General features: G+C 38.1%; 1 protein-coding gene across 1 annotated transcript in view; it reads left to right on the top strand.

Moving 5' to 3' along the window:
* LOC118239709 (sodium leak channel non-selective protein-like) overlaps positions 1-26,370 on the top strand; it is a 153,023-nt gene that overhangs the window by 78,771 nt on the left and 47,882 nt on the right. The window contains exon 10 of the mRNA XM_035453125.1: positions 14,446-14,577. Coding sequence (XP_035309016.1) covers positions 14,446-14,577 — 132 coding nt within the window. The remainder of the gene's footprint in view (positions 1-14,445; positions 14,578-26,370) is intronic.

Genomic DNA, 26,370 nt, shown 5'->3' with positions numbered 1-26,370 from the left:
TTACTACTGCTATGAATCTTAATGTAAGTATCTGTTTACTGACAGTCTTAGGGGACCCCATTTAAAAGGTCATTTGGCCCAAGGAGTCTCAGCCCAATCCTTAAAACTGGGTTATCTTTGTGCTAAATCTAACATTAATCTCCCATTACCACTATATAATCTGAGAAAATTAAATAGATATTTGTGTTTTCAGTTGAGAACTGTTTTGTCTATTTTAATTTAAATTAGAAACAAGCTTATTTTACATGTCATTCCCAGTTCCTTCTCCCTCCCTTCCTCCCCTGCCCCCTACTGGCTCCCTATCCCCTCTCCTTTCTGCTCCCCAGAGGGGAGTGAGGCCTTCGATGGGGATCTTCAAAGTCTGTCATATCCTTTGGAGCAGGGCCTAGGCCCTCCCCCATGTGTCTAGGCTGAGAGAGTATCACTCTTTGTGGAATGGGCTCTCATAATACATTCATATACTAGGGATAAATACTGATCCATTACCAGAGTCCCCATAGATTGCCTAGGCCTCCTAACTGACTCCCATGTTCAGGGGGTCTGGATCAGTACTATGCTGGTTTCCCAGCTATCAATCTGGGGTCCATGAGCTCCACCTTGTTCAGGTCAGCTTTTTCTGTGGGTTTCTCCAGCATGGTCTTGACTCCTTTGCTCATCACTCCTCCCCCTCTGCAACTGGATTCCAGGAGTCTGGCTCAGTGTTCAGCTGTTGGAGTCTACTTCCATCAGCTACTGGATGAAGTCTAGGATGGCATACAAGGTAGTCATCATTCTCATTATAGGGAAAGGGCATTTAAGGTAGCCTCTCCATTTGCCTAGATGTTAGTTGGTATCATCCTTGTAGATCTCTGGACATTTCCCTAGTGCCTGATTTCTCTTAAACCTATGATGGCTCTCTCTATTATGGTATCTCTGTTCTTGTTCTCTAGTCATCCCCGTACTCAATTTTCCTGCTCCCTCATGTCCTCCTCTCCCCTCCTCTTCTCCCCTTCTCTTTCTCCTAACTCCCTCTCCACTCCCCTCCCCCATGCTCCCAATTTGCTCAGGAGATCTTGTCCCTTTCCCCTTCTCTGGGGAACCATGTATGTCTCTCTTAAGGACCTCCTTGTTTTCTAGCTTCTCTGGAGGTGTGGAGGTAATCCTATGCTGTCTGTCTAAAATCCATATGTGAATGAGTACATAACATGTTTGTCTTTTTGTGACTGGGTTATCTCACTCAGGATGGTTTCTTCTAGTTCCATCCATTTGCCTGCGAACTGTTTGGTCTCTATATTCAAAGAGGGCATGCCTATTGCAGGTATAATTGGGCATCTAAGGTCACTGTACATCTTGTACCTTTCTGTCCTTAGCCACATAATTTTCCGTTTTTTGTTTCTTTCTATACATACCTATCTCCATTCTTTTACCTACATCTTCATTCTGGTTCTTGCACATTACACACAGTAGCTGACTATGACTCTGAGCCAGGTAACCTCCATGCAAGTTCTCAGAAGAAAATCACCAGAAAACTTAAAAAAATTAGTGGAACTGAGAGGAAGTATGATTTAAGAATAGGTCACAAAATGTGAGAGGCACTGAGTTCAAGAATTTTGTCATGGGAATTGAAGCAGAAGTAGCTGGTCCACTTAAATAAAATACAATAATAAGCACTTGTTAATGTCAGTGGGGATTTGATACAAGACAGGCTAAAATGGATATGAATTTTCAAGTATGGAAATACTCAAATTCCTTATAATATCCTTATAATATCCTTATTGTTTTTGATATCTGTTGTAATGTTTCCCTGATAATTTCTGATTCCATTAATTTGGTCATCTATTTATTTCTTTTGGTTGGTTGTGTCAAGAGTCTGTCAATTTTTGTTCTAAAAAAAATTAGCTCTTGTATTTTTGTTGCTTTCTATCTCATTTATTTCTGCTATGATTTTTATTATTTCTTGCCAACTACTGGGGTTGATTTTGGTTTGTTCTTGCTTTTCTGTTTTGTTTGTTTTTGGAGGGGGAGTTTTGTTTGTTGTTTGTTTTCAAAAATTTTAGTTACATCATTAGGGCATTTATTTGTGTTTATTTTTAATGTAAGCACTTAGATCTATAAATCTTCCCTCAGAGTATGCTTTTAATGTGTCCCACGGTTTTTGTTGTATTTTCATTTTCATGTACTTCCAGAAGATTTTTTTGTTTCTTAATTTATTCTTTGACATAACATCATTCAGTAATGGATTTTAATCTCCTTGAGTTTGTATTCTTACTAGAGATTTGTTTGCTATCAATTTCATTTTATTGTATTATGGTTCAATAAGATACACACAGTTATTTCAATCTTTATAAATTTGTTAAGATTTGTTTTGAGTTCCAAAATGTGGTCTTTTTTTTTTTTGGTTTTTTTGAGACAGGGTTTCTCTGTGTAGCTTTGGAGCCTATCCTGACACTCTCTCTGGAGACCAGGCTGGCCTCGAACTCACAGAGATCCACCTGCCTCTGCCTCCTGAGTGCTGGGATTAAAGGCATGTGCCACCAACATCCGGCCAAAATGTGGTCTATTTTAAAGACACAAGTCATATATGAAGGAAATCTCATAAGAATAATGGCCAGTTTCTCAATGGAAACTTTGAAATCCAGCCTAAAACAACGCATTCCAAGTCCTAAAAGACCACAGCTGGCAACCTAGACTAATGCACCCATTAGAAAATATGTTCCATAGTTGAAGAAGAAAAAAATTCAAGCTATAAGTAACCAGAAAAGTTTATATTGGACATACCAAACATAAAGAAAATACAGGAAGCCATATTTTAACTGAAAATATGAATAAAAGCTAAAAATTTATCATTGAGTCCTAATATTCTGTTATCTTCTTAATTCATTGTACTTTTAAGGTTTTCCCTTGAGTTGGATTTTGGTTTATTGAATTATTCAATTTCATCTTCATTTCTGCTTGAGTTCTTTTTGACGTTTCTATTGTTTTATTGAATTCTGTTTTCAAATTCCCAATTACCTTCATCATTTCCATCAGGCTTATGTTTGTGTCATCTTGGGTATCCACCCAAATATTTATTCTCTTTAAATTCATTCTCTCTTACTTCACTGAGATGTTTCTTCATGTTTTCTCTCAGTTTTTTGAATTCTTTAAAGACATTTATGATTGTTCTTTTACATTTTGTCTCCCAGGATTTTTCAAAGTTATTCTCATGAGAAAAAACTTTCATAGGACTAGTAGTTGACTTTGGGAGTGATGGAGGATACTGTCTTGAACTTTCATGTTGTTTGCATTTGTGCAATGACATCTGGACATATAGTCTTTTTTTGTTCTGTGTTTGATTCAGACAGTAAACTGTGGCAAAACACGTGATTTATAGGCTGGCTTGGACATAAATGTGGATATTACTTAAGAGGAATGAAGTTAGACAAAGGGAGCTAGGCTCACATGCAAGATGCATTTCCTGGTCCAAACCTGGATTTTGGGGGTATCTAAGGGTTGAGGGTGTTTCATGGAGGGAAGTATCAGCTGGACTCACCAAGCTAAGCTCTGGGATAAAGATGTGCAGGACTTGGCTATGTGTAGGGTTGGATGTGGCACATGAAGGATCTGGGAGTGGGCAGGGCATGTCCTGGCTGAAGCCCACAAGTTGGAGCCAGCCTTACTTGCTGGCTAGATAAAATACTGGATAAATGGCATAGGCTAAATCTTGGGGTTGAGAAGGGTTTGGGGGGTTAGAAGATTAAGCAGACTTGCCTGGCTAGGCTCTGATGAAAGGTATGCAGGACCTGTTTAGTTGGAGAGGCTGAAATATGGCACTCAGGGGACCTGTAGATTGGGTCAGACAGTCCAGCGGTATCATTTAGCAGGAAATTTCCATCTTTCTGATTACAACCAGTAAATGAAGTCCATCTTTTCATACATTTGTTGGCCACTTAAAAATTTCTGCAGATTCATAAGCATTGGATTACTAACATGTCACTCGCCCACTTACTATAACTGACTTTCAGAAATCCCATGTATTTCTTAAGGATATCTCACTTGTATATGACTAGGAAGCAATAAAAATATCAAATATGGGGACAGATCCGAAGTGTGGATACTGGATACATAGATGCAAACTGTGCACTCCCCTGTGGTGGGATGTTTGAACACTGTGTGATGATGTACTGCTCTGATTGGTGTAATAAAAAGCTGAACAACAGAAGAGATAGGCAGGACTTCCAGGAAGAGAAATATCTGTGTGAAGAGGAAAGACTGAGTCATCAGGCAGTGTGAAGGAATCAGGATGGGCAGCACAGAGAGATGATGCATTGAGCCACTCTTTTGACAGAACATAGATTAAAAATTATGGGTTAATTCAAGTTATGAGAACTAGTTAGGAACACACCTAAGATAAGGCTGAGCTTTCATAACTAATAATAAGTCTCTATGTTGTTATTTGTTAGCTGGCAGCCCAAAGAAAAAGCTGTCTACATTCAGCTGCTATTTAGGCAGTGAGGAAGTCTATCATGCACTATTATGAAACAATTTAGAAAGTTTCTTGAATGTGTGCTTAACTGTGGGTCTCAGAAAATTGAAAAGTTATAATTGACTCTTTTAGCATCAAACCCAACATTAGGTAGCTATTTAAGTGATGTTTTTTTTATAAGAGCAACATCTGTGTAAGGGGGTCACTATAATACATGATGAATAGAATCAAATTAAATGGGAAAGTCATTCCTCAGCTGCTGCTGTGACAAGGCATCCCCCTGCCTCTCAGGTAGGAGTTTCCATCCTTGACAATTTGACAGATGTGGCTGCATTCCTAGTGCTCTCTTCCAACACATGCATGCCCAGTTGCCTATTATCATAAAGGACATCTGACAGGAAAATGAAGGTATACATGAGACATGGGGTACTCCCACTCAAGTTCTCTCTGCTAACATGCTATGTTGTTCCTCCTTCTGTAAGGAAAAGAGGTAAAAGGCTTTTTACATAAATAGGTCAAATTATGACAAGATTATTACTGCAGTGTTTTAATGCTTTTGGAGAAATTTTCCATTGAAGGTAAAGATTGAGAGGGGGTGAACAGTATGATAACATGTATTTTGAGTGGTGGAGTGACATCCTAGATAGTTCTTACAATGCCTATTGTCTTAATGAAGCCTCCCACAACTGGTAGGTAATTTTAAGAACTGATGGTGCCTGTGAGAAGTTAAGTTCATTTTATTAGCTTGTATTCTCCTGGATCAGTGTGAGAAGATAAGAAGGTCTAGCTAAGACAGTGTAGCCTCGGTCCACTTGGGACAACTTTCCAAAGCTTTTTGAGTTTCAGTTTCTTTATCTGACAAACAGGAATAATAGGATCCTTCTACATGTAAGTATCAGGATTGATGCTCCTCACATTCCCAGCATAGGCTGTGGGAGATAGTTGGCCACTTGGCCTGGAGAAAGGACCATGCTTGCTCTTAGCACATTCACCATTTGAGGATCATTGCTGACTTCTAGGAAGTCAGTTCCTGCACATTGCATGACTAGCAGACTCAGCCTCCAGGCCCAGCCCTGTATCTTCCCCCCAACAACCAGCCCTCAACCTTGGAAGTCTGTTTCTTTGTCCATGTTTTTAAATCCATTTGCTTATTATAGTTTATCGATTAAAAATATATTTTCTTGACACGTGTTTACATTGCAGAGTGAATAGATACAATTAATTAGCATGTACACTTAGATACAGACACCATGACATACTCCATTTCTTATATCAGGAATAAATGGGCTTAAAGGAAACACATAATAGTGTTTGAATGTCTTTCTTCCATTATGCTTTTTTTTCTAGCATGAGAGGAAAATATGGTGAAAATTCTAATAATGTTCTGATCTTTAATATTTTCTGAGGCTAGCAAATTAACAAGGTCTACACGTCACTGATTACAAGCCAGGATTTTATAGTCTCCTTCCTGGTTTCAACTCTAATGTCAATAATGAAGTTGTGTAGGGATACTGAGTTCTTAATCCTCAAATTATAGTTGGACTAATTGGAAGCATTTGGCATAGATCTTCCTATACTTCTCCTTTCTCCCACTAATCCATAAATGTGTGGCCACAAAGTGTGAGGAAATAGGACCACATTAAGCACTGTTCAATAATATGGTTCAGAGCGTGAGTGAATGTCCATTACAGCATTGTGTTGTGGAAAGCACATGCTGTCCTAAATTGAAGCCTTTGTAAGCACTGTACAGCACAGCTTAAGTCAATTCAGGACGGATGATTTTTTTGAGTTTCAGGAAATAGTCTATTTCAAGTGTCCCCTGCTTTAATCACTGTATGCAGATGAGTGTGGTGTTCAGTCCAGTCCCTCAGTGTCCAGAGGCACCTGTGTGGGTCTCTAGTGCTGAACAAGGCATCATATCACTGTGAATGCTGTGGTATTGTGGGTCATGATGAGTCCCTGAATAGAAAAATGGGGCTTTATGCATGTGGTTAGGCCTTGGATAATGACGTTGAATTCCTTTAGGGCACCCTTAAATTGTCTTCCCTCTCCCAAAGGATCAACATTTCTAATTAGATCATTAATTTTCAAGTCACCAAAGCAGACCAATGATCCGTGGAAAGACCAGAATGCCTGGAATACCTTGGTGGTTAGCAACCAAGTAAAGCTGATTGGTTTAAACCGTGCTGGTTTATAAATGAGATACTAATGTTTGCTTGTGAATCTATGATTTGCCTGAAAAGCCCTGCTAGTCCTTGCCAAGCCTCAGCTAATAGCTTGGGCATCTATGGTCAGCGGCTCTTCAGCTCACATCTGGACTAAAGAGGCTATTAGGATCCATAGCTAGGTCAGCATGTCAGTGTGGTGGCTCAGGCACCCTGGAACAAGGAGAGTAAATCCTAGCAAACAAGTATATCCCAATTCTCTGCTCACTACTCCTCTGTTATTATATATTAACCAGAGAAAATCACATGACCAGATTGAGAGTTGCTATAGAAGATACTGCCAAGGGCATGGGCACCCTGGGGGGTGAGTTCAATGAGAGGCCATCATACTTCTCCACACAGACTAAAAGAAATGTCAAAATCACTAGCTAAGAGTAACTTTCAACCCAGATCAGCAACTTTCCCCATCCCAGGACATGCGACTTTCTTATTAAAATCTAACTTTTGTTGTAGGGTCAGGAGTGGATGACTGAAGTATATTGATAATAATAGTATGACTTCTAATATGTGGTTTAATGGCATAAGAGTGGAAAACTTACTGGTAGTGTGTAGTGGCATCTTACCTTGCCAGTGAATGTGTTAGTGGCCACACCCCCTTGGGCGTGGCTTCAGGTGCATACCTGACCTGAGGTGGGGAAGCTTGAGGCAGGCTCTCTCTCTCTCTCTCTCTCTCTCTCTCTCTCTCTCTCTCTCTCTCTCTCTCTCTCTCTCTCTCTTCTCCCTCTCCCTCTCCCTCTCCCTCTCTCTCTCTCTCTCTTGGATCAGATCAGAAAGACAGAATGCATCACAGTGGATAAGAGATTAAAGGGTTTTATGAGAGTCTTCTCAATGTAATTTGATTTCCAGATGTTCACTTTTATCTTTCTTTTCTAAAGAAAAGAGCAAGCAACTCTTAAAGCATGGAAGCTGGCAGGGTGTTCATGGCATCATGGACTCTCAGTACCCGTGTGGAGAGATACTCATGGGTTCCTTTCTGTCCTGCCTCTCCAAGGACAGGTGATTGAGAAAGTCTAGAAGGACCTCCACTGGTCTGTTTTCAGTATTGATATAAGCATATTACCTACCTAACAAAAATTATTTTAATTGAGTGGAAGCATTTTGTATATCAATTAGAGAAGCATTAAAGTGCAGATGTCTTCTCAATAAGTACACAACACTTGTGAATGGGAGATTTAGGTTTTGTGAAGTCGCTCGTTATGTGCCTTGCAGCCCTTTAAAAACCAATCACGTGTCATCCTGACCTCACCTTGACCATGCCCTGACAGGCCTGGTCAGGCACACCTGTATCCAGCCCTTAGGAGGCATGGTTACGGTGTCTCCCTACAATTCCCCTTTTAGTCTAAAAGAGGATTAAAACTTAACAGTGTAAAGTATCCAAAATTAACAATCATAAAGGTGAAATACAAGAAGATACAATAATCTGTTATGACACATCCTAACTATGTCCATTTCAGCTAAACCTAAAGTCCTGAAAGAGGTGTCCAAACCTGAACATCTCCTTCCAATCCCAACCCTAAACAGTAGTAAATTATCCCTAACTGGGCTTACACTACCCTAATAGACAATAATGGGGGATGGGGGCATAGCATCCTGCAAGTTACTGTCTGCTGAAATGGGACGACAGTAGACTCGTGGGGTCCTGTAGGAAGAAAATGTTAGTACAGTGAAAGTCTCTGATGGATTATATCCAGTCCATGTTAGATGGGATTTGCTTGATTGAAGATCTGGGTTGAAATCCTCAACTTGATTGAAGTCAGTACTCGAAGCTCTGGTTGGAGTGTCAGTTGAAATGGAATAAGTTGGATCCAGTGCAGTCTAGGAGGTATGGCCCAATTTCCTTCTGGAGTGTCCAGGGATTGCTGTCAGGCAGGTCTTCATTGGCTGTGTGGGACTCAAACATAAGTGTTAGCAGAGAAATGTTTGCTTGTATATGTATGCATGCTGGAAAAGGCAATCATGGTAAAATAATGATTATGAGACGGGTGTACAACTTGAGGGAAAGAGCCAAGAAAGACAAAGACAGTCCCCAAATTCTTCTCTCCTTCTGTATTACATCAATTGGCTTCTTTATATAATACAGAAACTCTAAAGTTTAGTTAAACAATGTGCTTGGGCTTTAGAGGAGGAAAGCCAAATCCAACTCTAAATCCAGCATTGATTTATTTGAATAGGGACTAGAAAAATAAAGAGAAATAGAGTTATTTGAGAGATAGCTGTAAAGTTTACCGTATGGCATGTTCCTTTTGTTTGATGGCTATAGCTACCTTCCTTTCTTAAGCATCTACCCATGTAGTGTTCTTGGACTTCTGGAGATGAGTTTTCCTGTGAAGATGAAGCAAAACACTTCCCTTTCCTTTGGGAGATTCCTATTTAGTGTTTGAGATATACCTCAGTAAAATACCTGTCACTCATCCTTGTCGAGGGGTTTGTCTTTTTCAACTCAAATCTTGATCAACTTTGGTGGTATGCAAATATATAGATATTATAGTATCTATTTCCTAGAAGAGAAAATGTTGTCACAGAGAGGTCAAGTCAGGCACAGAGCTCAACCAGTCTTCAAATTAACATTCCATTATATCATGATGATCTTACATCCTCCTGTACAGAACAAACTGTTCGGGTTTCAGACACAAGCTTCATGTACTTCTGCCTTCTATTCTCAGACAAACCCTCAGCAAGGATACTGCTTCACATCCATTTAGCATTTAGAGCCATGTCAAGGGCTTCTTGACTGCTCAAGAGAAGGCAGAAGAAAACCTGCTTTGTTCCCAAAACATTTGGCAGTGCTTTCCAACTTGGTGTGATTGGAACACTACTCATCCATTCTAAGAAGTTGGCTTCTTCCTGATGAAGAGGCATAACATGAACACCAAACACCTGAGACTATTGAGGGCCAAATAATGTCATTACATCAGTATGCAGTGTACTTGAAATGAAGCTTGGCACAGACCAAGCTCTCCAGTACAGACTGTCTCTTCTCATGATATAATTTCTTGTTAATGTTGATTTGAATTGCAGAAGGAGATCTGTCCCCATGTAGTTTCATTTTACAGTCTTTGGAGGGCTTTCCTTTGACAATGAGACTTAAAACTAGAGTTTTTTTCTCTTTTCATTTTTCATGCCTCGTACATGCAAGCTAGAAAGGCACTCACCCATTGAGCTACATCCTCACAGCCCCCATGTACTATATTTCTTGTTCTTGGCCTTTGTACCATTGCTTCACACTCGTTCTCTCATGACTCTTCTAGCACAAATCAAGATGAAAGATATGGTTACTATATAATGCTGTTTACATTTGAAGCAAAACTATTTACAGTATCCTATTGATGTGTGGAGAACATAGTTCAAGTCTTACTTCATAGTACTGGGAAACTATGTTCAAACCTTTCCATGGAAGGTAATTTGAGCTGATATCCATCAAAATCATATACAACACTCTATAGTTGCTATTATGATTGAAGCAAATGTCCACAAACTTAGTTACTTAAAACAATACGAATTTATCATGTGCTGCAGATCAGAAGGCAAAACTCGTTTTCATTGGAGAAAAAAAATAAATGAGACATCGGTGAGACTGCATTGTTTTTAGAAACTAAGAAAATGCTATTCCCTTTCTTTTCTAGCTCTTGAAGCTACTTCATCTCCTGCCATTTTTAGAGAGTTTTATGATCATGGCTTCATAAAGCCCCTTCATGGTGAAAACCCTTTCGTCTAACTGGTTCTTTGACTTGGAGATGAGTGGGAAGGAACTTCCATCCTCCATTTGGAGGTCTAGTGATCCTAATATAACAATGATATTTAGTGAGTCTTTGTTAGAGTCTATTTCAATCATTACAAGCTTTTAGAATCAGGAAGTTTGAAGAGTCTGATAGTTTTATAGGCCACCCAGTTTACCCTCTTATTCAATGATTGTTATCTACTACACTAATTCTTAAACTTGAACATGACACACAAAACCACATAGGGACCCTACTAAAGTTGTACATTTGAATTCTTTGTGGGTAGGCAGTCACCTTAGTTCTTGCATTTCTAAGCACCTGAAAGGGTGCAGCTGACCCAGAGACCCTTTGAGTAGAATGTCTCTAGTGTTTCTGACATATTTTGATGCCTTGGGAAAGATTCTAATATAGTCTCTTCATGTCTTGGTAATTCCAACCACCATTTATGCAAATAAGTGGATTTTGGAACAAAGAAAACCTAAAAATTATCCAATGTTGTCTGATGTTTTTTCAAAGACCTTTAAAAGAGGATTCTAGCCAGGTGTTGGTGGCGTACGCCTTTAATCTTTAATCCCAGCACTCGGGAGACAGAGGCAGGTGGATCTCTATGAGTTCTAGACCAGCCTGGTCTCCAGAGCGAGTGCCAGGACAGGCTCCAAAGCTACACAGAGAAACCCTGTCTCGAAAAACCAAAAAAAAAAAAAAAAAAAAAAAGAGGATTCTATTTTTATTTATGTCTGTGCATGTATGTATGTGTGAGTGGGTGCATATACCCACTGAGACCAGAAGGTGGTGTTAGAATCCCTGGATCTGGAATATAGGAGATTGTGAGCTGCCTTATATGGGTACTGGGAACACAACTTGGATCACCTAGAAGAGCAGTAGTTATTTTTAAACACTGAGCCATCTCTTCTATCCCACAATTTAAAAAACAAAACAACAACAACAAAAAAAAAAAACAGTGAACTAAAATGGCATTTTAAATGAAGGATTTTTTTTTTTTTTTTTTGGTTTTTACAGATAGGGATTCCCTGTGTAACTTTGGAATTTTATAAAGCTTGATTATAGATGTCTAAAATGTCTTATACTACATGTAAAAACCATAAAAATACAACACACACACACACATATGTACATATATATATATATATATATATATATATATACATTTAAATTTGTATGTATGGGTGTTCACAGACAAGCATGTGTGTGCATGTCTCCATATATATAAATAGATGATAGGTAGAACCTACATTTAAGTTAAGAATTGAAATGTGGAAGCTTCAAGTTTCATGATGTTGGTGATACCTATTCAACTTCAACAATTTTCTCTATGTTAATTTGCATAAGAAAGTGAAAATTGAAGGTACAGACTTAGACTTCTGCAGACACAAGAATGAATGCAGATGCAATATTACCAGCCATTTTGAATCATGAAAGCTAATGGACAGTCTCTGACACTAGCTGACTGAATTCAGTTCCAGTGGCCTGTTACCAGCTTTCATATTAAAGCTGGAGTTACTGGTTTTAATATTTAAATTTGTCTCCTACACATACTTATTGCCTTCATTCTTATTTAATGTTTGAAAGTTATTTATTACTTTGGAGCAAGCCAACCAAGCCACAATGATTATAGCATATCAAACATTGTAAATGATTATTTTAATGACTCTGTACCAACAGAGGTACATAGACATTCAGACAAAAAAAAATAACCTAATTATAATGACAGCACCGAAGCCAAGCTATGACAGTTACAAAACCAATTTCAAAGTTTTTTTGACAGCCATGGCTGAAAGCTTTGTTCGGACCTTTCTATAATAACAGTTTTCTTAAGACCTAAATCCACAGTGAAGGAAAACAGAAAGAAAAAGTTGTAGCTTTTCTGTCATGCTAATAAAATAGGAATCGGTTGACATGTTTTTAATAGAACATTATGTTGAAAAGAGTATGTAAATGAAGTGATGGGCGTGGAATTTAACTCTCACAATGCAAAGAAAGAGGAAATAACAATGCAAATTCTAACGAGAATAGAAACTTGACAGGTGATTTATTTATCTGTGTTATGAAGATCAGTAGTTCCTGCAAGTAAATTGATGGCCATACAAACAGGTTGATTGACAGTTCTGTAATCTGATTTTTTGTATTACCAATAAAATAAAGTCAAAGAGAAATGTTTATAAAAATGTGTCAATCCCCAGGAGGGGCATGAAGCTTCATGGGAAATCTGCTTTGCCCTTGGTTCAGATATCTCTAGAATTATTAGGATATATATACTTTTGTTTATCTCCCTTGGTTCTGGCCTCAGAGCTGTTCAATGTAATTAATTCTTTGACCTTGTGTGTTTAATTTCTCACTCCCGACAGAAACATATCTGGTTCATGAAATGGTATTTGTTTGTACTAGAGACCTTTATGTAACACCTGCAGCGTGTTAACACATCTTCAGCAGACACATTGCGTCCAGTTTACTGAGGAGAAAACTGAGGTGTGTTGACTTAAGGGGATTGTTCAGGGGCACAGAACCAGGAAGTAGTGGAGTCTCAGCTGCACCCAACTTGGCTCCACCCCATTCTGTTAGAGAAGCCTGGGTGAGATGATGCCTTGAACATCTTTCAGGTACACCTTTTTCAGTCTCAGCCGGAGCTTTATATAGGCTTGTCAGTCAGATCACCGGGCAGGGGGACACAGTGTCCATAGTATGAGGAAGAAAAGAAGCCTCAAGAAGAGACGATATGACTGTCTTTCCATGCCCTGACTCAGAATGTTTTTGCTTTTGGGTGTTGGCAGAGCCTGCATAAGTTTTAATCCCTACTTCCACTTTGTGCTATTTTGCTTATCTGCCACATGACTGATCTCCATGCTGAAATCAAACGACATGGTTCTCTCTCCATCCTCATTCAAATTCACACTCTCTCTCTTCCTCTGTCTGTACCTCACTCACCCTCTCCTTCTTATGAATGTATAATAAATTTCTCTCCAAAACTCAAAAAACAAAAGAGGAAGAGACCATATGATGGCATTAGTCCTGAGCAGTTGGCTGTGTGAGTCCAGAGCCTTCACCCTCTGTTTTCTCCATTAAGATGATATCTTCTTCACAATGGAGTAAAATCACAGAAGAGACTTCAAACAGACTTAGTGGTAGGCGGCAGAGCTTGGTTCTGATGCATTCTTGCTGTGTGGTCTTGAATAAGTAACCTAAGCTCTATGAACTCTTTATAATGCACGTCACATATCCTACTGTTTAGAGCTGTGGAATTAACAGATGCATGAATAACATGTACATTAATGACTTGGTACATAATAAACATTGAATGTGTGGCAGCTACCATAATACTTGTTTTGAATGCTTAGTTAACTCCACTGAAATACAGGCAATGGACTTGGACCAGATATAATTCTCAGTCTTCAGACCAGATTTGATTTTTACGTGGCAGTGGAGAAAATTATTTAACTTCTTGGAGTCTCAGTTTTCTTAGCCATCAAATTAGAATAACATCCTAGGACTATCGTGGATTTTAATTGAGTTAATCTATGTAAAATTCTAGAACAGCCCCCAGACACACAATAAGCTCAACAGACAGTCATTGTTCATTACAGGATTATTTTCAGAAAATATTTATAGAAGCAATGAAGGAAAATAAATCTTCTGTTTCTCCCTCTTTCCAGCTTTATAACCACCTGCACAGTGTTTTCAATCTCCGCTTGATGCCAAGCAGTCATGCTTGTTTTTCAGGATACCCATTTTGAAAACTATTTTTTCATATAGTCAGAACTCTGGGTTTTAAAAACCTAATTGTCCAAGATTCAAGTATATAAATTTAAATTAGCTGTATTTTCCATTTTCAACTGAAGATTTCTATAACTGTGTTCCTATACATATTTAATATACTGAAAGAAATGGTTTCCTTAGGTCCCAGTATTGAGCAACAAAGACATTGATCACTGCCATATTGTCCCATAGACCTGTTGTCCCTCAAAACATGCCAGCATTCACATTGCAGTTAATGGTGAGGTTCATGTCTTCCTGAAGAGTCCTATCCATTTTGCCTCCTCAGAAAATGATGCGGTCGTCTGTTTTCCACATGTTTATCCTGAGCATGGTGACTGTGGATGTGATAGTTGCAGCCAGCAACTACTACAAGGGAGAGAACTTCCGAAGGCAGTATGATGAATTCTATCTTGCAGAGGTGAGTCCCTGGAGGGCGTGCAGCCGTTCTCAAGGTAGGGGAGCCTCATAGGGGGCCTTTTGAAAATTAACTCTAGTGTATTAATCACTTGACTGCCTCCTAAGTCAACTCTTCATCTGCCTCTTGAGTGATTCCCCTGTCACTGTATTGTTTGACTCACCATGAGTCTGGGTAGTCTTCCCCATAGCAGTCATGTTGCCAATGTAACCTTTTTTCCCCTCTGAATCTTAACTCCAGTTCTTTCTGTTTTCCTACCAACCTCTCCTTTTGTCTCCTCTTTTTTCATGCTGTGGTAGCATGCTTATCCTGCTGTAAGTTATCTCAGGCTCCAAAGCTCAGAAACAGACTTGTCAGCTCAACAACTCAGGGTATGGGGTGGGGCTGGGGAAAAGCTGAAAGCTCCTGTACAATAATCACTACACCAGAGGTTAAGTGGTTAACACCTGGGCTAAGGATGCCAAATCACACAGAGAACAAATGTTAAAATGATAGATGTGCTAATTGTCCTGATTTGGTCATTATACATCTGTACATACACCACATCAAATTAACCTGAAGTCATTAGGCTTGTGCGCCAAATGCTTTCCCGAGGAGGCATCTCACTGGACCTAATTCTTAATTTTTTAAAAATTGATGAATTAATTATTTTTTTCTCAGCCTGACCACAGTTGCCCCTCCCTCCCTCCCTCCTCTCCTTCCAATTCCTCTCCCTATCCACGTCCTCCCCTTCCCTTCAGAAAAGTACACAGCAAGAAAAGCAGATAAAGTTACAGCAAAACTAGGTACCTCCTTTCCTATTAAGGCTGGAGGAGGCAACCCAGCAGGAGGAAAGGGTCCCAAGAGCAGGCAACAGAGCCAGAGACAACCCCCACTCCCTCTGCCAGGAGTCCCACAAGAAGATGAAGCCACATGAAGTCAACACATGTGCAAAGGGCACAGGTCAGTCCCACGAGAGTTCACTGGTTAGTGGTTCAGTCTCTGTGAGACCCGTTGAGCCCAAGTTAGTTGACTCCATGTGTTTTCCCATAGTATCCTTAGCCCCTCTGGCTCCCATAATGCTTCCTCCCTACTCTTCCACAGGGCTTCCCAAAGCCTGGTTGGCTGTGGGTCTCAGCATCTGTTTCCATCAATTGCTGGGTGAAACCTCTCTGATGACAGCTGGGCTAGGCAATAATCTGGGGACACTAGGTCCAGCTTGGTTTCTGCCCAGTAAAGGAGCTGGAGGTCTAATCTTTAAATAGTTTTAATCATTTTCAAATACCACAGTTTTTAATCATTCTGAAAGGAAATCTCACAATTCAATTGCCATATATTTATGGAAAAATTAATTGATGTATAGAGGCCCATTCATTGCATAAAGGTGATATACAAATTTAGTGATGCTACACTTCAAAAATCCCTTATTTGAATAAAACAAACTAAAAACCAGAAAACTACACTTCAGTTATGCTTATTATAAAAGCATTTTCATACAGAAAGCAATTTGTTTTGTAATTGAGTTCTCTTAGGTACCCAAAATTGTCCTAACACATTAAAAATAGAATGGGTTAATAAAAATTCAGTCCACACACACACACAAACTTTTCTGAAAGGGGATCAATCACATGCATATATTGAATATGAACATCTATGTGGATGTCAAGAAACTTCTGTGGAGTCATTTATAAATATCCTCCCCCTCCTCAGGGAGCTCTGTTTCCTGTAACAAAATCCCCTTAATCCTAAACTTCCACTGCCTAGGAACAGCTGTGACATGGCATTGATCTTATTACGGGTGCTTGCAGACAGCAAAAAAAAAAAAAACAGACGGTAAATACTAACAGTGGAAAATGAATGGAGAGCCTCATGAGGAAATTATATCTAAATAACACCAAAAAGGAAATAATTTTGCTGCAAAGCCAGCAAGAATTATCATTAAGTAGAAATGGACTGGAAAAGTGGCTCAGTTGCTAAGTGTACCTCCATCCAAGACTGATGACCTTAGTTCAGTCCTCAGTCCACATGTTAAAAAGGAAAGAATCAATGCAGGTTATATTCACAGGTGTCATTGCACAAGTTTGTACACACAGAGTGACATTCAGTGTCATGGACATGCAATCAAAATGAGTAAATCAATGTTAACACATTTTTAAAAACAGAAACGTAAACTGACAGTGATGTTTTGGGACAGGATGTAATTGGGAGAGGTGGATCCTCCCTGGTTTCTGTTTCTCTCAGGTAGAGAGAAGTGGATGGACATGACACAATGAAATAGGAAGCTTAAGTAAAACAGTAAGAGTAAGCCAAATAATAATGATGATAATAATGACACTTCAAATGCAGTGTTAAAAGATCCAACCAAAATTTCACAGTACAGACTTAACAGTGGCATCAACGTGAAAGATAGTTACTGGTCCTGGGTCTTACATAAAAAAGGAGAAAGGCAGGGTTCAAACTGACCCAGATTTAGGGCTTTATTTATTTGGAGTGGGGAATCTGAGAGACAAAGTGATGGGGAAATGGGGGTGACTCACAAAGGAGATGAAATTCATGCCAGGTGGCCTAGGTTGGCTGTGGAAGTAGATAAAAATAGACAAGAACAAAAGGGAAATGAAGAGCACACAATCTCTGTGTGATCAAAACATATTTTATTCAAGTGAGATAATATGAAAGTCGTCTTGGTCAGAAAGAGGAATCCAGAAGTTCCAAATGCACCATGATTTGGGTAATAAAATAGGAAACTTAGTGTGCTGTGTAGAGATGGGTGGCTTACATGTAAGAATGTTGTGACAAGAGAGCAAGGAGCCACCATAGCCTGAGAGTTGCTGAGTCTCAAGTGGGTGTTGACGAAGACTGCCAGTTCTTAGACAGGACAGTGTGGTTTGGACAAAGTCAAGGTGCATGAGTGGTTAATGGAGAGATGAGTAGAGAATGGGGAGAATGGGAGAGGTTGGTTTATCCTGATGGAATACTACCAGAGTTTTCTAGGGGGAAATGGATGGAACATCTTTTCTTTATCCATTTACTATACTCCACAGAAAATAGCAGCATGGACTTCCTCTTCCACAAAGGGCTGTGCATAGTAGAGTATTAGGCAATATACTTGGAAGAGAAACATTGAAGGCAAAGATATGTGCAGGAGGGATATAATCTGCACGTGGAACTTGATAAAAGTAGAAGAAATTGTTTAAAATAGAGGTAGACACTATGCTTTGTAGGCCCTGTCATAAAGATGAAAAGGAAGGTTCCAAATTGCATGGAAGAATTACATCAGAGGCTTAAGGAGTGATAACCAACATTCCAGAGACTAACAGAGGTGAGCATGGTGATAGGATATTGCCTTTTTTGGAGGAGGGCCAGTCTCTCCTGCAGGCGTGCTGATGCATGGGCATCACTTCTCTGGCCTTCCCACAGTAGGCACTTGTTATACTATGTGCTATGGAGTAAATGAAGTGGCCACATACGCTGGAAACACTGTGAATTCACTCCTTCAGGAACTTCCCCTGTTTCCTCTCATACAAAACCTACTTCTTTTCTAGCCAGTTTTCATGAATGCTGGATGGTCTTTCATTATACTACAAAAAAATTGCAACAAAATATCAAATGGTTTATATTGTGAAGTTCATTAATTGATGCTTACATGCTGGTAGAGTCTTGGGGTAGGTGATTAATCCTTGTCAATTTTGATGGTTTATTGATAATATTAAAAATAACAAGCACAGAGCTAAGATGGTATTTACCTCCTAACTTGTTGCCCTTACAAAATCAATAACACAAACTTGATTTTAAAAATAAGCCTGGTCTAGAGGTAAATGCTCTCTGAATAAGGACCCATTGCCAACCACATGACATTGAACATGTAAAAGCTTGAGGAGCAAAGATTGTGTGCAGTGTTATTACAGCATCTAACACTAGCATCAAGAACAATGAAGATGATAGGAGGACAATTTAGGAGGGTATGGACATGTCTGTGGCATTGGTGGTGATGGTTTTCATAAGCAAGTTAATACATTATATAAATACACCTTTCTACATGTCAATTGTTTCTCAACAAAAAGGTAGATGTCAATAAGTAACTACATAAACACAATAACCAGCTCTTTGAAATCCTGGAATGAAAAGGAATAAATAAGCTAGGCATAGAATTGTATTCACTTAAATGATTTATAGACATCAGTTTATTATTTAATTACTTAAGCAATAAAAATCTGTTCCAGTAGATGGACTAACTTTTGGTATTCGAATTTCTCAGAATAAGTTTGGACTTTCCTTCAAATTATAGTATCCTGTCATTTTGAATAAAAAAATGCTGTATGTGAGTCTTTTGAGTATGGATAAATTGTTTTGTCCAAATGTACTTTTTTAAACAAATTTGTTCAGTTTAAGCCAAGAATCACCAAAATGTCTTGAAGAACCAAATAAGCATGTTAGACTCTATAGACCATCCATTCTCTTGTCAGCTCCTCAACTCAGTCACCTTTGTGAAAAAGTGAATGTGGTCTTAAGACAGCTGTATTTCAATGCAAGTTTATTTATAAAAGTAAGCAATACAGGATGTTGTATAAGCTACAGGAGCACACAGCTTTCCAAGGAGATTTCTCATAGCTACCACTTTTTGGAAAGCCCATTATATGCTAAGTAATTTAAAGAAATTCATTATCTCATTCAATCTCCCCAAACAGCTATAATGACAGCAGTTGAAGACCAGGGAGTGCAATGGCCCTATATTTAGAAAATAGCATTATGTAAGATCTCTGAAAGCTTAACTTTCACACTGTATCACAAAAGGCCATGAGTTTTGAAAGAAGCAGTTTCTTTGTTAGGTTTCTACATATTATAAAATAAATTGTTTAGGAAAATTCAAAATAAAACACTACCCATTAGGAGTCAACTCACAGTCTAAATCAGCTTCCTGTAAGAATGAATTAAGCTGCTTAGCTTCTGTTATGAGACTTTCTGTGTTACTTTGGATTAATTAATCTAAATTTAGAATTAGGTAACAAAAAAGAAAGAGATTTTTTTCCAGACTATCTATTAACATAAAAAATAGAGACCAATTATTTGGTAAAAAAATTACTTTTCATTTTCATTTAGATAATATTTGCTTATTATTATACATGCATGCATTTTAGATATAATTTTATATTTGATTATTTGATCACAAACATTAATATTGTGAGCAATGTTTTCAACTGTGTGGTAATTTGGATATTTGTGTATTCATTAGGCTGCCCACTTACTAAAAATTTATGTGCTAAGTGCAGTCCTATCACAGGAAGTGAGCAATTTTAACAGAATTTCTCATTTAAGAAACTACATTTTTTTAAACCAAAATAAGGGGTCATAACTTACAGCTCTGTCTTTCTCCTGAACATTAAATAAACCTAAGATTGATAAAAAGCCTAAATGTGACCTGTAAGATGTATCCTTGAAACAGATATCAGCTTTCCTGACATATGTTCTCTGTCAAGCTTAGAATATCTGTCCCAACTCCCCGCCAGTACATTCACATGGATACTATATTGTCTTTATTAAACTATTGTTCTCTACATTATATTGTATGAATAAAAATAATTAAAAATATCCCATTTTTATGAGTATGAGAAATAAACAAACAGAAAGTTTGTTGTTAGGTGTATTTTGGCTGTGCATCTCAAAGCTCATCCATGTGAACAGGTTCAAGTACCAATCCATGATTCCAACAGCTCTGAAATCATTCCCTACTGCAGTAGGAAACTAAAATGTTTATTAAGCTGAATTCTCAGAGGTGATAAGTCATAATCTGGCCAAGGTGCTAATTATTTTAAAGTTCCTATAGCTCAAGAGAATGAGTATTATCTTTGGGAGGGATTATTGCTCAAGCAACATGATCCTAAGAGTAAATTTGTCATGCACTGGTAAGATTTGGGAAGGACTGAATATCCACCATATCTGGGATATCAAATATAGCCATCAGTCTTCATTCATTATGGAAGGCTATTCTTCTAAATCCTTTTCATGTATGTTTTTTTTCTTTTTAGTTATGTGAAATGTCCAACCTTTGAAAACTCTGCAACTTTTAACTTTATTCTTAATTATCAGTCATCTTATAAACCCATCATATAGACAATATTGCCATAGTAAATATTTATGCTCATCATCCTGGTTCTTGCAAAGTAATTTTTTTTTCTGTTTGCTTCAGGGTTTTCATTCAGAAACAAAGTATAGACAGTAAGAAACCCCTGTGTGTCATTTGATCTTATTCTTCTATGTATTCTCCAGAGAAGTATAACCATTAGTCCAATGTATGTCTTATAAGAATATCAAATATCTACAAACAGTTTGGTTTTCTCTTTCATCCATTGTGACCTTTTAAAAAATACTCCTGTTGATCCCAGTACTGTCTGCTTATTTGTTCCATGGATAATGGCATTGTAATTTTCAGTGGCTTTGCTTTTGATCTTTTGCCATAAGATACAGTTCTTCTCTAAACAAACTCATCTCTGATTTCATGCCACATGGGGAATGTTTGTTTGTTTCTTTTCTTCAGAGCATATATCTTTGCTAGAAACTGCTAGAGTATGGGATACAATCATATTCAACTTTGCTAACTGTACTTGAAAACACTTATTCTGCCAATTTATATCCCTACCAGATTGTATGAACAGCTTCATTTCATGCTAAATTTATGGTCATTCAGATTTTCAATTTTATCATCCATATATAAGAAATCATTTTAGATTCCTATGCCTGGTCTTGATTACTGTGGAGAATTAACTTTTTTCATCTTCTATTTTCTTGCCTCCCTAATAAGTGGCCCTGGCTTTTTTTCAGTTATCTGGTGAACTGCAGGGCCTCTCTATGAGTGCAGCTTATGTTTTAGCTTTGCTTTTATTGGCTGCCTTGGTTTCTATGAAAGTTATATAATGTAAGACTTAGTAGTCTTTAAAATTTTTTAAATATAAAGTCAAGTATCTTGGATATTTAAAATTGCTTAACTATTTGTGAGAAGAGCCCTTGGCAAACCACCAAGAGCAGTAATCTTTATTAACATGATAAAGGTATCTATGAAAACCTACAAACAACAAGGATGAATGGTGAGCATTCATGTCAAGATAGAAGTGAGCTATGTGTGTCTACTGTCACTGTTTCTGTTCGGTATTTCCCTGGAACCCAAAATAGAACAACAAAAGTGGAAAAGAAAGCCTAGAAGTAATCATTAGAAAAGAGAAATAAAGACAGGGAAAAAAGAAGAGAAATCAGAGAAGAGAACACAAAAAGGTTTCAAGTGATATATTTGTCAGTGTAAAAATTCCAAAGAAATCTGTAGGCATGTTTTAAGAAGTAAGAATTTACAGTAAGGTTGTTGTATATGGTATTAGCATACAAAATCCATTATATTTCTATATCACAATTAATGAAAATTTAATTCAAGATAATTTATACAAAAAATACTGAAGGATGTATAGGTATACATTTCACAAAATATATACAAGATCTTTGAGAAAAATTAAAAAGTATTATTGAAACATGCAACAAAACAATAAAAAATTTATAAACTCAATAAACATTTGGGTAACAACAATGAAATCTCTGTATAAAGATGTATTTATTTTGGCTCACAGCTCAAAAAATTTCAGATTTTGGTGATGGGGAAAACGTGACTGTGGGAACAGCCAATTCTGTGGGGAACCCATACCAACAGTTCTCCATATAACCATAAACCAGAAAACAGAGAGCATAGGTCAGAATCAGGACGGTATAACCTTCAAAGGCCCACTCCTGGTAACCTATTACTTCAGCAAGGCTCCCAGTAAAAGCTCCACAACATAAAACCAGTGCCATATGCTGGGAAACAAGAGTTCAAAACAGGAGCCTATCGGGTCATTCTGGATGCAAACCAAAACAAAAGCTCACTTGAGTTTGGACATCATAGTTCTTACAGTGTTTGGGATTGAAATATCAGCCAGTGTTCACAGTTGGAATTTCTGACACAGTCAACCACATGAATCATCTCATTGTCATAGACAACCAATTATAGCCCCAAGTCTCTGGTGTACACTCAGTGCACCAGATAGTTCAAGAGAAAATTTTGAAATAAATGGCTAAATAGTTCAGCTTATCATTGTAGTGGTGCTATTTTATCTAACACCAATAATGTTCCTAATACTGATGAAATCCATGATAATGTTCAAATATTTTATAAATATATAAAAATAATTGTCAGAAGAAATTTATCTAATTAAAATTTTCTCAGAAAATGAAATTAAACTTAAGGATAATGTCAAAGGTTACTGCTATGCAGTGATTACTTTCATGATTTTATCATTTCCCCTGATTAATTTACTCTAAGAGAGGTGTCAGAATTTGTTAGAACTAAAATAAATGATTCATTTTACTTATTTTCATTCTAAGAATTATTGCAAGAGCAAATGGCTTTGGAGGATCCAGAATTTACTCCAGAAAAGAAAGCTCTCTAGAAGGTGGCAAAACAAGTTTATGCTTTACGAAGGCCCTTCTGCTTCCAGCACATCTCACTCACAGAACAGGTCTGAGCTCTAAACATTATGGACCTCTAAAAAGATTCACTTCTTGTTGACCAGAAATATAATGGCAATGCATTCTGGGTCAAGGACAAGTAGAACCACTAAACCTTCATGGCTTGATAACAGAGACTGGGAAAGCTTTCCGTTGTTACAGAATGAACAGTAATATCTATTGCTTGGAGGCTATGACATATGGAAAGGTGTAGACCCCAAGAAGTAAGAACAAATAATAAGCCCACATAAAGGATTAGACCAAGCTCTCTTATGGACCTCTGACAAGGGAGGTTGTACACAGTACCAAGGACCAGAAACCTCCATGTGAAATTGAAAAAGATAGTCTAGCCCTGCTTCATCTCCACAGGTGCAGGTAAAATGCAGTCTTTTATAATTTGTCACCCATAAATGGTTCAGGTATAATCTTTGAATTAAGAGTCGTACAGTTTCTATTTTTTCCTTTTACATTAAGTGTATCATTTTCTAATCAGTTAATTTTCATCCTTCCAAAATTGTCCTTCATCTGGCTGTTTAACCTACTAGCCACATGAGTTCAATTGCACATTATTTGGGCAAAATATATACTAGCCTGAGAACAAATACAATACAATCCTTTTGACAATGAAAAATATGTGTTCATTTGTGCTTCTCATATCTTTCCAAGTAATATTGTACCACTTTGGGACACTGCCAGCAAGGCCAACAAGAGGTGCAGCCCCTACACTTTGAAACAGAACTGTGAGCCCAAATAAATCTCCTTATATTTGTCCTCCTCCCTTGTGGAATTGTATTGCTTACAGCTTGAGACAATCCAGCAGATCATGCATTCTCCAAAGGAAGTGAAATCACCTCTAAGAGGTCTGGAAATTTACTTGTGGCATTTGGGAGTCCAAAAAGAAAAATAATTGCTCTATGAAGGAAGACAACAGAGATATTCAGAACATATAAGTATATACATATCCATGGTTCTCAAATTCAAATAAAGTAGCGATTAGAAACAAAACTGCAAAAGATTCACTGGAAAAGGAGATAAAAAAAATAGGAGAACTAGGAGATACATCACTGGGTAAAGTGCTTTGTACAAATGTGAGAACCTTATGGTTCAGATCTCTCTAACTTTACTAGGTGTCAAATATATTTCAGCCAATTTCTTTGTACTGGAAGGCAGCTGTTTTCAGTTTCGGTGTAGCAAATTCCTATCCTATTTCTACTGTACAAAATGTTACTCAGGTGGTCTAGCTAAATATCTATTTTTCTCTATTCTTTACACACAATAACTGGATGCAAACCTGTAGAAGACTACAGATAGACCCAAGCCTTTCGCCCTGCACAAAACTTAAGTCAAAATGGATCAAAGACCTCAACATAAACCCAGCCACACTGAACCTACTAGAAGATAAAGTGGGAAATACCCTTGAATTAATCGGTACAGGAGACCACTTCCTGAACATAACACCAGTAGCACAGACACTGAGATCAACAATTAATAAATGGGACCTCCTGAAACTGAGAAGCTTCTGTAAGGCAAAGGACATAGTCAGCAAGACAAAACGACAGCCCACAGACTGGGAAAAGATATTCACCAACCCCACATCTGACAGAGGGCTGATCTCCAAAATATACAAAGAACTCAAGAAGCTATTCTCCAAAACACCAAACAATCCAATTAAAAAATGGGGTACAGAACTAAATAGACAATTCTCAATAGAGGAATCTAAAATGGCTGAAAGACACATAAGAAAGTGTTCAACATTCTTAGCCATCAGGGAAATGCAAATCAAAACAACTCTGAGATACCATCTTACTCCTGTCAGAATGGCTAAGGTCATTTAATTTCCTTCCACAACTTTGTTTTTTTCCAAGGAGCATACTGAAACCTGTGATTAATTATGTAAGCTACATAACCAAGTAACTCAGACCTAGCTTTGGGTATAGGGGTGTAATTGCTTTCTTTAATCATCAGCCTGTGGTGGTTTTTTTGTTGTTGTTGTTGTTCAGTCAGAATTCATGGATCTATATTGCATGAAACTTCCTAGTTTTTAATTTCCATCCTCAGTAAATCTCACATTTAACTCTTATTACTGTCTTTTTTATCTCTCATTGGAGCAATTGGCACAGCAACCTAAATCATTTTCCTAATCATCTTCACTAATAGTCTTAACCACCTGTATCTTTTAGGTTGACTCAGAAAGTTCAATTAAATCCTCAATCCAACTAAGTGTCATTGCTCTTATAAAAACCAACTTCTTTATGATCTTCAAGTAAAATGCCCAGTGAGGAATGGGATCTTCCCCATTAAACATTCACACTATATTGTATCTGCTGGGAGTATCTTCTATGTAGTAATCCCACCATGCCAAATACAGTAGGAACATGGTAGCAGAAAGCAGGATAAGGCACAGCAGAAGCAATGGGTATTGTAAAGACAATCCCTACCCACTGCCCTGGGATTTTGCCTCTCCAGAATGTACCCATTATAGCTTTGCTATTTGATGATTGTATTCCATAAGCTCCTTTGCTAACTACAGCTCCTCTCACATGGTCACCATCAGCTGGAGGATCTCCAAAAGTGGATGGGCTAGCCAGTCTGTCATATACAGTGGCAAAAACAAAGGACCATGTCTCAAACAAGGTGAGAAGCCAAGACTGACATCAAAATTGTACTCTGAGTGACCTCCACATGCTTTCTATGGCATTTTTACACCTATGTTCATGCACAGAAACTGTGGGCAGTGCTGCTTCAAAGTAAAAGCAAGAAAGAAATGTAGGGACTAGTGAGATTGCTCAATAGTTAAGAGCACTGGCTGCCCTTCAAGGGACCTGGGTTCCATTACCAGTACCTACACAGTAGCTCACAACTTTCTGTTACTCCAGTTCCAGGAAATCCAATGCCCTTTCTGACATCCATGGGTACATGGAATACATATAGTGCAAAAGCATACATTCAGGCAAAACACCCATAAGTTTAAATGTTTCTAGATAAATAAGTTTTTTAACAATATCCCCCATGGAAGGCCTCACCCTGCCTGGGGAGCAGAAAGGGTATGGGATAAGTAGGGAGTTAGTTGGGGGCAGGGGAGGTGGAGAGGGAGAGGGAACTGGGATTGACATGTAAAACAATCTTGCTTCTAATGTAAATAAAAAATGGAAAAAATAAAAAACATTAAACATAAAAAGAAGAAAGAAAGCCGGGCGTTGGTGGCACACGCCTTTAATCCCAGCCCTCGGGAGGCAGAGGCAGGCGGATCTCTGTGAATTCAGGACCAGCTTGGTCTACAAGAGCTAGTTCCAGGAC

This window comes from Cricetulus griseus, assembly GCF_003668045.3.
Source record: "Cricetulus griseus strain 17A/GY chromosome 1 unlocalized genomic scaffold, alternate assembly CriGri-PICRH-1.0 chr1_1, whole genome shotgun sequence".
NCBI classification, from domain to species: Eukaryota; Metazoa; Chordata; class Mammalia; order Rodentia; family Cricetidae; genus Cricetulus; species Cricetulus griseus.
The sequence above is the reverse complement of the archived record's forward strand: the minus strand, read 5'-3'. Positions and strand labels throughout refer to the sequence as shown.